At 45.3% G+C, this 9,808-nt stretch overlaps 1 protein-coding gene and 1 non-coding gene across 2 annotated transcripts; one reads left to right on the top strand and one right to left on the bottom strand.

Moving 5' to 3' along the window:
* Positions 1–4,002: 4,002 nt before the first annotated feature.
* LOC127335766 (SH3 domain-containing protein 2) lies at positions 4,003–8,030 on the top strand. The gene is made up of 10 exons (XM_051362495.2): positions 4,003–4,250; positions 5,158–5,280; positions 5,360–5,429; positions 5,550–5,701; positions 6,093–6,194; positions 6,701–6,901; positions 6,996–7,058; positions 7,198–7,350; positions 7,453–7,527; positions 7,663–8,030. Exons 1-10 carry the CDS (start codon positions 4,197–4,199, stop codon positions 7,777–7,779), a joined length of 1,110 nt encoding a protein of 369 aa, XP_051218455.1. The 5' UTR covers positions 4,003–4,196; the 3' UTR covers positions 7,780–8,030.
* An 862-nt stretch (positions 8,031–8,892) lies between these two features.
* Positions 8,893–8,964, bottom strand: TRNAP-CGG (transfer RNA proline (anticodon CGG)). The gene has a single exon. It is a non-coding gene; the product is annotated as a tRNA-Pro (tRNA).
* Positions 8,965–9,808: the final 844 nt, after the last annotated feature.

The following is a 9,808-nucleotide window of genomic DNA, read 5'->3' as shown; positions in this document are numbered from 1 at the left end:
TTGCCCTTCTTGTTCTTGTTGTAGAATTTCTTGTTGGGAGGCTTTGAATATTTGCCCTTTGAGTCTTTGCTCTTGTCCTTGGGGATGAGCCTTCCACCATGAGTCTCCCTATTCTCATAGGGACATTCGGCAATGAAATGGCGCTTGTCATTGCAATTGTAGCAAGATCTTGTTCTTGGGCCCGAGCTTGAGGGACCCCTTGAGTTGTTTCTCTTGATGTTGTCCTCCTTGGCCTTGGAAGGATCAATCCAAAAGGTGTTTGCATGGAATGCCATGTGGTCATGGTAGTGGTGTTCCAAGTCTTCCGGATAGGTCATGCTCCAAGATGCCCTATAAGATTCTTGAGGAATCACATCTTGCACGGGGTTGACCACCAAGGCAAGGTTGGACCCTTTTGTCATCCCAATGGCACGATTGCGGGAATCATGAGAGTTTTGCTCAAGCACCTTGAGAGCTTGCATCTCGTGCACGGCTTGTTGAGAGGTGAGAGAGGCATAGCATTCTCTTCCAACAAAAGTCTTGACATCAATAGGCTCGAACGGCATCATGCACTCAATGTACTTCTCCTTGATCCAAGAGTCATTAATGTGAGTGGCTCCAACAATCCGGAAGGCGTCGGCAACGGTGAGAAGTCTTCCATACATGTCTTCATGATCTTCATCCGGTAGCCTCATGAATCCTTCGGCTTTATTCCGAAGAGCATTATACTTGTTCCTTCTTGTGCTCTCACTTCCAATGCAACTCGCGGCCAAACCATCCCAAGCCTCCTTGGCGGTGGTGAAATGCCGAACACGAGACAACTCCTTTGTCCCCACACTAGTTTGAATCATGTGCAAGGCGGTGTTGTTGAGTTGACTATCAACCGCTTCTCTTTTAGTCAACTTGTCGGGGTTGTAAGGCTTGAAGCCTTCCACGATGATTCTCCAAAGTTCATTGGAGGCACTGCGAACATGAGAGCTAAACTCAAATTGCCAAGTATCGTAATCATTAACGGAAAACTTAGGTGGGTCGCCCCGGATGTTTATATGAGGATGGGGAACCGGTATATCGGGAGATAGAAAAGGTGGAGGCACTCGATTGTAGCTCTCACCTCCACTAGTTCCCCTAGGAGATGCAATGGGGGATTTGATAGTGTTTAAGTTATCACCATCCACGGGTGTGGTAGCGGAGGGTAATACCGAAGCATCACCCTCTTCTAACGCATCCGTGACATTAACCTCTTTGGTGGGAGCCACGGGACGGGGCGGAGTCAAAAGCTCGGAAATCATCTTTCTCATGCTTTCCATTTGAGCTTCCATGGATGACCTCAACGAATTGATATCATCCATGGTGACCATCTTAGCCTTCCCTTCCATAGGTCCATCGTCCGACATACTCTTAGGCGGTTAAGCCCGAAATAAGAGTCGAGGCTCTGATACTAATTGAAAGGATCGTATGCCGCACCTAGAGGGGGGGTGAATAGGTGCTAACCAATTTTTAGTTATTTTTCAATTTAGGCTTGACACAAAGGTAAATTCTCTAGATATGCAACTAAGTGAATTTACCTATATGACAAGATAAGCAACTAAGCAAGATATAGCTACGCAATATAAGAGATAGAATAGGATAGAGGTAACCGAGAGTGGAGCACGCGATGACACGGAGATTATTCCCGTAGTTCCCTTCCTTTGCAAGAAGGTACGTCTACGTTTGGAGGAGTGTGGTTGCTACGAAAGCCAAACCAACAGCCACGAAGGCTTCACTTAGATCTCCGGTGAGCAACGCCACGAAGGCCTAGCCCACTTCCACTAAGGGATTTCCTCGAGGCGGAAACCGGGCCTTTACAAGGTTCTTGGGGCACACATCCACAACTGAATTGGAGGCTCCCAAATCTGTAACAATACAACAATCAATAACAACACATCAACACAAATCAATTAGGGAACCAAATAGGAACACTAGCATGAGATCCCTCAAACAAATGAGGGGGAAATGAAAAACGCTTCGGTGAGGATGTAGATCGGTGTCTTCTCCTTCGAATCTCCAAAGATCAAGAGCTTTGGTTGGGGGAGGAAGGAGATCTTGCAAATCTTGTGTTCTTGAGGTGGCTCTAATGGTGGTGAAACTTGGCAGATTTTTCTTGCAATGATTGAGCAACTTGTCCCTTTGGAGAAGAGAGCTATTTATATGATTGGAGCTCTCAGATCTGACCGTTGGGGTGAAATTCACTAACACCGGAAGTTCCGGCCAGGAGGGCCGGAAGTTTCGGCTTGCACCGGAAGTACCGGCCAGGAGGGCCGGAACTTCCGCCTTCGTCAGACATCCAGTTCAGAAGATGTTTGGGCGGAACTAGGGCGGAACTTCCGGTGACCGGAAGTTCCGGCCAAGTTCCGGAATTGTGAGAAAACCTTACTGGACATTACTGAGCCACAATTCGAGAATTCCGGAACTTGTCCGGAAGTTGGGCGGAAGTGGCGGAACTTCCGGCCAACTTCACCGGAACTTCCGGTCAGGGAATAAAATCTGCAAACAGAGCTGCGCTGAGAGGCCTCTGCTGGAAGCACCAGGGCGGAAGTTCCGCCAGCTGGGGCCGGAACTTCCGCCAGAAACAAAAAGACCTTCAGAACTTCAGAACAGCCATACCATTTCACCGATCAAATATATTTCTCGAAAACTTGTGTCTACATCAACACACATAAATATATACCTAGTGTTGACATCAAACAAACAAAACCCAAAAGGGCGGGAAATGTTCTTTCAGCCGGCGAGGAGGACGAAACCCTAGATGGGTTTTGTGGCTTCTTTCCGCTGCCTCCTGCCTCCTGCCTTCAGTGAATGATACTACATTGTGCATGGTGTTCACCACCTCTTGATTATGGAAAGTCAAACTGACCTTCGAGTACCCCCAATGTCTAGGCTAGCAAGAGACCATGCGTTAGGGCATTTATTAAGCCCAAAGCATAGTGGACAAAATCTAATTTAGAGGTACAACCAGCTTTTTCATCTAGCAATTGCTCCACTTCACAGATGGTTCATACTTCCGCCATTTGTATGATGTATTAGCTTCTTGTAGATTTATGTATTTTGCTATATATCTAATCTTATTTTGGTGTGTAGATTTACTTATTATAGTATGTATCTAGTTTATTTTGAATGTCTAAAACGTGTTATATTTTTAAATAGAGGGAGTACAAACAAAACCACGACCGGCGTATGGTATGGAGCCGTCCTCCTCGACCCAACCAAAAATCATGGGCCATGCTTGGCTCAGGTTTGATTTATGAGCCCGAACGTTGGGCTGCGCCAAACGTGATCCTACATAACATAATGCGGACTTTAGGGAGTAAATGACAAAAAAAAAGAATACAACAATTGAGGCAGTCGTGTCACGGAACTACCAAATCTGTTCGTTTTGTCACATGACTACCACTACTGAGGCTGATTTCATTATTTAGGTGTGTTAAACCGTTTTTTGACTATTCGAGCCCACATGTCAAGACTACGTGGCTGATGAAAACCTAACTGCTAGTTTTATTTTTGCGCGGGGGCGAACCGCATCCTACTACTTACGGGATGGGACCTGATTGCTTTTCAGAAAGGGAGATAGGGGTCTTTTGTAAAATTAGCGCCATATTTGTTTTTGCCACGTAGGACCTGACAGTGGATCCTAACTACCAGAAACGGGATTAAAACACACAAACTGAAAAATCAGTGCTCCACGTCGCACACATGTCTCAATAGTGGTAGTCAAGTGACAAAACGAGCACGTTTGGTAGTTCCGTGCCACGACTGCTCGTAGTATTTTTTTCTTGTCATTTACTCAGATTTTATGCAAGGACTGGGCCAGGACAACTGAGTCGGTTGTTGGACCGCGTTCAGACCTGATTTGTTAGCCTTAAGTTTGGGCCATAATCGGGCCTACGTTTAAGCATTGGGCTTTCTGGGCCCAGGTTAGGCACACTGACACGGACGTACGCCTACCTTCAAGTGGGCCCGGACGGTTTATTGTTCCGGCGACGCGGTTCCAGCGGGCACGGCCGTGGAGCCAGCTAACCACCACCGAAACATCGGAGCCGCTGGCGGCCTCGTCCGACAAAAGGGGAGACCAAGCCGACGTTGCCCGTTCGTCGTCTCCGCCGCGCGCGACCCGTCCCGTCCGGCGGTCCTCCCCAAACCTCCCAATCCGTCTGCTGCGCCGGCCGCCCGCGAATCCGGCCATGGAGGCCCTGTGGAAGCAGGCCTCCAGGCTCAAGGAGCAGGTCGCGCGCCAGGTTAGCCCGTCTTCTCCTGATCGCCTCTCGCAAATTTCTCGACCGATCTGGGTAGAGTGCCCTTTACGGCTCGGCTGAACGCGCACCGACCGTGTTGGCGTGGTTGTTTGGTGATTAGATGTAAGAGTGGTAGTTGACTTGGTGCCTGATTTATCTGTATGTGCTGGATGGGCAGACCGGCCTAGGATTTATCTGTCTACACAGTTTGGTCTTGGCAGTTTATTGAGAGATATAGGTCTTGGCAGTTTATTGAGAGATATATTGATGCCGGAACCGGAGAAATGAATAGATAGAGGAGTACAGAGGCAGAGGTGTGATCAAATTGGTTGTTTTTCTTTCTAAAAGAAATCAATGTTCTTACTCTAAAAAAATAGAGGTTGGTTACAATGATGTATGTGTGGGTTTTAGATGAAAGAATTGCTCATGAATTATGATTACTCGATGAAATAGAGAACTCGCTTGTACTAATTGCTATGTGTTGCCATTCCGCTTCAATGAAATTATGATAAGAACTGCTAGCTGAGTAAGGAGACCTGAGGTTCTGAGCTGAATTTATAATATGTAATACTGAAAACCACATATATCAGTATTCTTGTACTGATGCTTGCGCCGTGCCAAGGAAAGTCAGCGGCACCCCACTTCGAAGTCTACCTCTCACGCATTGCAAAACTGAATCACCTAGCTGCAACCTGTACACTCCCCTCAAAAAAGTGAGGCTGTAGCCTCTATACTGAATAAGGATTACACCTAGTAAGTTATAACCAGCAACATGTACTGTATGATATGTACTTCAGCAACATGGCTGTTTTTTAAATTTCCAAATCCCTGCTATGAAGTGGCGTCAATAAGTCAAACATTCAAATTTGGTACGAGTAAAATAACATTGTGACTATCTGTACCATTGCAGGGAGTATTTAAGCAGTTTGGGGCTGGTGCCTATGGAAATTCTGATAATCCATTTACAGACGAATCAGAAGTTAAACTACACCAGAGACTGGAAAAACTTTACTTATCAACTCGTGCTGCCAAAGTATGAGTAACTCAATTATATCATCTCTTTTATTTCTACCTTGTTTCATTTTGATTAAAACATTGGCATCTTTTGCCAGCATTTTCAAAGGGACATTGTTCGAGGTGTGGAGGGCTACATAGTGACAGGATCTAAGCAAGTGGAGATAGGTATGCTCCTCCAATTATGTCCTAATAGTAATTTTGATCCTAGCATTACAAGTGGTCCACTATATTTGTAATTCCATATTTACATTTATGTATGATTTGCTATGCAATCTACATTTGTAGGGAACAAATTGTCGGACGATAGCCAGAAATACGGCATCGAAAACACATGTACAAGTGGTAATACTTTATCCAGAGCTGCTACATACTTTGGAAAGGCACGTTCACTCATAGAAAAGGAACGAGGGAACATGCTTAAAGCATTTGGTACACAGGTATGTTCTGCAACCGCTAGATGTGCCTTTTTACCTTGTGTCACTTACGATCCACATGGCTGGTGAATTTGAATGCACCCTGTTTTTACTGTAATTAAGTCATATGCATAACTCATGTAAATGGTTAAGTGAGGTTGCTAGGATTTATGATATATTGTGGAACAATGCATAAGTCCTGCAATACCTGAGGATAGATGGCTTTGTATAGATTGTATAATATTTGGGATATAACTGGAAAGATATACTCTCTCCGATCCAAGTAAGTGTCGATTTGAACTAAAACCATGACACTTATTATGGATCGGAGTGAGTATTTTTTATGTTCTTACATCCAACTGCCTAACCAGGGTAGAGTATGTCTGATAGTGTGCAATTAATTGCTGAATTCTAGGTCGCTGAGCCGCTACGGGCAATGGTAATGGGTGCCCCTCTGGAGGATGCTAGACATCTAGCCCAGAGATACGACAGAATGAGGCAAGAAGCTGATGCTCAGGTGAAAAATCATTGCTTCTGTAATTCTGTAATAATGCCCTTGTAGTTATTTTGGAAGTTCAGGACAACACTCATTCAAGAGCTACATAATCTATATGATCCACACCTCAACACTATTATATCATGTTTAGTTTATGCTTCTACTACTATGTATTCATATACTGCAAGTCCTATAGATGAATAGTTGAGAAAGTTATATGCATAGAGTAAAATGAGGAATATATCGAGACTCCCTGGACTGGCTTAGTTCCATAGAAGTTCTCAACTTGCACAATTGTATTTTTTGTGTACAGGAACCATCACACTGTTACCGTGTGTATGGATAGATTAATTCAGCCTCTTCTGATAAGCTTCTGTTGCATTGAAGAACTTTATACAGTATCGTATTATAATGTCAGGTCATGTTTAATCTAGTCAGTCATATTCTTGCGCTTTCGGGATACATTGTTTCGTTTGTCCGAACAGGCAAACTACATTATTTATCTTGCTTAATTTTGCCTTTCGCAGGTTGTTGAAGTTTCGAGACGCCAAAACAGAGTAAGAGAATCAGCTGGGAATGGAGAAGTGATATCAAAGTTGGAAGCAGCTGAGTATAAACTTGAAGAACTGAAGTCAAATATGGTGGGATTAGGAAAGGAAGCTGTTTCAGCAATGGCTGCTGTAGAGGGGCAGCAGCAAAGATTGACATTACAACGTCTCATTGCAATGGTGAACATCAAGAGTAACATTTATTCCAACATTCTGTTATGCACATTTCATCAGAAAATTTTGTAGCCGCTGACATTCTTTCTCTGGCCCAAAGGTTGAGGCCGAGAGAGCTTACCATCAGAATGTTCTGGAGATCCTTGACCGTTTGGAGGAAGAAGTAAGTATGAGATTCCAACATTTGTTACATCTGCTTACATATGTATGTTTGTCTTTTAATTGGCACCTCCATATTGTGCAATGTGAAGCATGCAGAAACACGGCATGCACCAATTTAATAATAATATTTTGATTGCTAGATGGTGTCTGAGCGCCAAAAAATCGAAGCACCTCCAACCCCTGCAGCAGAAAGTTATATGCCACCACCACCATCATATGATGAAGTTAATGACATGTTTGCGTCCACTTCTGCTGATCACTCAGTCAACTCTGTGGATTTCTTCCTGGGAGAGGTGGGCATAGTCCTGTATAAAAAATATAATGCCATATGTACATGAAGTTGGCAATATCTGGGATTCTTGTTAAATAAGTTTTTTATATTCCTTGTGATGCAGGCCCTCGGTTCCTTCAAGGCTGAGAGTGAGTTTGAACTTAACTTGTCAGTTGGCGACATTGTTATCGTCCGACAGGTAATAATATTTTACTATTTCCCGTTTCCTTGTTTTGTACGCTTCTCCAAGTTAGTAATGGATCCAAGGCTTCTCTAGTAAGTGGTCTGAGAACCTACAATTACCTTCATCTGATGTTGTCTCGTCCGAAATCAGATATCAAGCAATGGTTGGGCGGAAGGTGAATGCAAGGGGAAAGCAGGCTGGTTCCCGCATGCTTATATCGAGAGGCGCGAGCGTGTTCTAGCGAGCAAAGTTCCGCACATTTTCTAGGAGTTGGAACATATATAGGTATAGGTGTTTGATTTTAATAGTTGAACAGTGTCTGTCTCGCCCCCTCCCCTATTAGCAGGCTCCTACAGTAGTAGTATTTCTTAATGTAAGTCATGTGTATAGATAAAATTTTCGTTCTGTTAAGTCAGGCTGTGAAGATGTTACATTTCAAAACACTGAAGCGAGTTTTGTGTTTGTTGTTTGAACTGATGAATTTCTGTACAGTACATATTATAGTTTCCGTTCCGATAGTAGGTGTTTGAATGTACAATGTGAAACCAGGAGAAAAATACGCCCATCTTAATTTGGCCATGACTCCTGCATCCACGCTAGAGGAGACCTGCTGCTGGAGCCTGGAGGTGAAATGGTCGATAGTAATAGCATGTGACACTGGGAAGCTAGTTCAGCCAACCAAATCTATCATCCTGGGACCTGGGTACAAGGCATATCCAGAAAACGAAGAGGGTGTAAAACTCAAAAAAAAAATTCGAAGAGGGTGTTGTTGTTGATTTGTTCTGGAGCAGGATAGCGTGGAAATCAACGTTTGGTCCAGGGCACATCATCGTTGCCGTAAACGGAACGATTCCGATCCTTTGTACAGACTCCCTGGACTGCAGTAGCGACGCCGACACCTGGCGGAGAACCGTCAGCCACGCCCTAAGCAGAACGATTCTTTGCGCCATAGCCCATACATTGCACCTTGTATACCGGCGTCCGGATGGTGGCCGTATCCTACATTCCTGTTCCTACCTCCAAACCGGACGATGTCTTTCTTCTCCAAGCGATCTCGACAGAGATCGTTTAATCTGGGGCTCTCTGGCTGCGCCAAGGAAAGCAACGAAACCATTGTACTCCTAGAGCAGGGTTTACATCTTTCGCAAAAAAAAAAGAGCAGGGTTTACATCAGTGATGTAAGGCTCCAGGACAGCCAAACGACAAAAAGGCGCTTCAGCTAAATTTGTTGGGCTTGGGCCAACGAGCGGGCCAATTTTGCGTATCCAGAGAGTAGATACTGAATACAGAATGGTGGGAATAGCAAAAGCAGAATGGCTGCTAAAAAAAAAGCAGAATGGTTTCCTTGGAGAGAAATAGCGAAAAAAGGAAACAAAAATTGGGGTGTTGCGAGAATCGAACTCGCGACCTCTCGCACCCGAAGCGAGAATCATACCACTAGACCAAACACCCTAATTGATTATAACCGAAAATTCTTAGAACTAATACTAAAATGTTGAGCTCCCACGGTCTTGTGTTGGTTGGTTTGTGCCTGTTTATCAACATGCATGCCGCTCGATTCATTTCACATGGTCAGTCTTCACCTTTCAAATGTGACCAAAATGTACCAAATGTTACCTCGCCGTAGCTGCACCCACTCCGTGCCTAACTGCCCATGTGTCATGCAGATGATGCAGCTAGCGCGCATGACTTTAGGCAGAGTGGCCTCACTTTCTGGTGAGCTACCGAATCAGCAGCACTTGTATCCTTGGTGATATCGTGTAAGAGCATCTCCAGCCGCGTCCCCCAAAGCATCCCCAAACCGCACCGGATTGAGTGTTTGGGGGGACGTGTTTCGTTCGTGCCGCCTTTGGGGGACGTCGCTCCCCAGTCGCGTCCCTCAAACAAAAATTCGGAGATTTTAAACTTAACGAGATTCGACTAAGATTCGTCCAAACTTACATAGATTCGAACGAAATTTGACTAAATTTAAACTAAACCTAATCGAGTACCACTTGCGGTGGCCGGAGGCGTCGTAGTACTGCTGGAAGTTGTACATGTCGTCGTTGACGACCTCCTGCTTGACGCGCTCGCCGACGGGCTCGTCCTTCACCGCGCCGCTTGGTCCTGCCTCGCCGTCGTCGGTGAGGTCCACCAGCGGCTTGCCGGAGTCGCGGATGGACAAGGGCACAAGGCGATCGCCGCGTCGAGGTCGCCCCTCCAGGCGTCCTTGTCGTTCATGGACGCCAAGAACGCCGCCCGCAGACCTAGGCAGTCCTCGGGGTCGTCGCTGTTGGCGATGAGCCGCTGCTGCCGC

The sequence above is a fragment of the Lolium perenne genome, chromosome 2 (genome assembly GCF_019359855.2).
Source record: "Lolium perenne isolate Kyuss_39 chromosome 2, Kyuss_2.0, whole genome shotgun sequence".
Lineage (NCBI taxonomy): Eukaryota > Viridiplantae > Streptophyta > Magnoliopsida > Poales > Poaceae > Lolium > Lolium perenne.
The sequence above is the reverse complement of the archived record's forward strand: the minus strand, read 5'-3'. Positions and strand labels throughout refer to the sequence as shown.